Source organism: Myotis lucifugus, unplaced genomic scaffold (assembly GCF_000147115.1).
Source record: "Myotis lucifugus unplaced genomic scaffold, Myoluc2.0 scaffold_40, whole genome shotgun sequence".
Classification (NCBI taxonomy): domain Eukaryota; kingdom Metazoa; phylum Chordata; class Mammalia; order Chiroptera; family Vespertilionidae; genus Myotis; species Myotis lucifugus.
Genome location: NW_005871088.1, coordinates 1,728,226 through 1,729,688, shown reverse-complemented (window position 1 = coordinate 1,729,688; position 1,463 = coordinate 1,728,226). Strand labels below are relative to the sequence as shown.

Sequence of the window (1,463 nt, the reverse complement as noted above, 5' to 3'; positions counted from 1 at the left end):
AGCTAAGTTCTTTCACATTAAAAAATACGATTCCAATTCCATGTTATCTTGTTACAGAGTACAATTAAAATGACAGATTCCTAATTTGTTTTACAAAACAGCAAAGCACTTTCTCTTTAGTTAAATAACAATAAACGTGTGACCTGTGTCATTTGTAAACTTAGGTTCTGAAGCTAATAAACATTCTACTTAAAGTAACATTTTAAAACACCAAAAATAAAAGAAGATACATTTCTAAGTCACCCCAATGGGACAGAGACACAAAGATGTCATTCACTATGATTCCCTCATCCCCAGTCAGGCCCTGCACTAAGTGCTTAGATCACTGACTGCCCTCCTAAAACACAAAGTAAAGAAATCTGCCTTGGATTTCACTCAGGGCAGAAGAAGCTACTGGCCATGGCAGAAGAGCTTGTACTGGCCATGGCAGTAGTATCATCTGTGGTGCTAATTCTGGCCTGGGCTCTCTGTTCCTCCTCTCTCAAAGCCTTCTGATACCAGTGTGTGTAGGATCTGGGGTCACTCCCATTGACCTGGGCTAAAAACTCCAGGATTTTCAACTTGGTGGTCTCAGCATAGGCCCTGGGACCCCACAGGAACTCGTACCGTGCAGGATCGCTGTTGGGCACCTGCTGGTACTCCAGGTACTGTTCCTGCACCCAATCTCTGGTGAGGAGCTCCCTGGGCTCCCCGTAGATGCTATGCTCCATCCCAGCATGCACCCCCATGGCATTCAGTGCTTCCCATATCTTCTCTTCGGGGGCACAATCATCCTCCGAGAAGATTATACTAAGGATGAGTATCAGAAGGCCAGTCTTGGGCATACTGTGCTCATCGCTCACCATGCCATCATAGGTGAGGCCCAGGTTGGTGACTAGGACATAGGTGTGGCTGGTGGGGTCCACTTCCTTCACCTCAATGCCATAAACCAGCTGCATGCACTCAGAGGCCTCCCTAAAGATTACAGCAAAGTGGTCCTGGTGCTCTCTGATGATGCTACTCAGCATTTCTGCCCTTGTGGTCAGCTCCTTTGTGCGATACTTCAGGAGCAGGAACTCCACCAGATCAGCTACCTTATCATTAATCACAGATCTGGGCAAGGACTCTGTGCCTGGCAGGGCCCAGGAGGTACTCGGACCCTCCCCTTCTTCGCTGCTGGATTGGCTCAAGGGAGCAGCAGCGGCAAAGGCAGTAGGGGAGGCATGGGCACTTGGAGAGCTCCGGGGAGGACTCGGTGCCCCAGCAGCAGCATGAACAACAACCTCCTCCTCCTCCTCCTCCTCCTCCTCCTCCTCCTCCTCCTCCTTCTCCTCCTCCTCCTCCTCCTCCTCCTCCTCCTCCTCCTCCTCCTTCTCCTCCTCCTCCTCCTGTTCCTCATCAGAGGAGCCGACATACGCCACGTCCTCAACGAACGGCTCATTGGGATGCAGAGGCGGCTTCACAGGAATAAGCAGGAGCTCAGG

The 1,463-nt window shown here is 50.6% G+C and overlaps 1 protein-coding gene across 1 annotated transcript in view; it reads right to left on the bottom strand.

The window, feature by feature from the left end:
* Positions 1-371: 371 nt before the first annotated feature.
* The window catches only part of LOC102430397 (melanoma-associated antigen 10-like), a 23,419-nt gene continuing 22,327 nt past the window's right edge, over positions 372-1,463 (bottom strand). The window contains exon 5 of the mRNA XM_006087789.1: positions 372-1,230. Within this exon, the coding sequence (XP_006087851.1) occupies positions 372-1,230 (859 nt within the window). The remainder of the gene's footprint in view (positions 1,231-1,463) is intronic.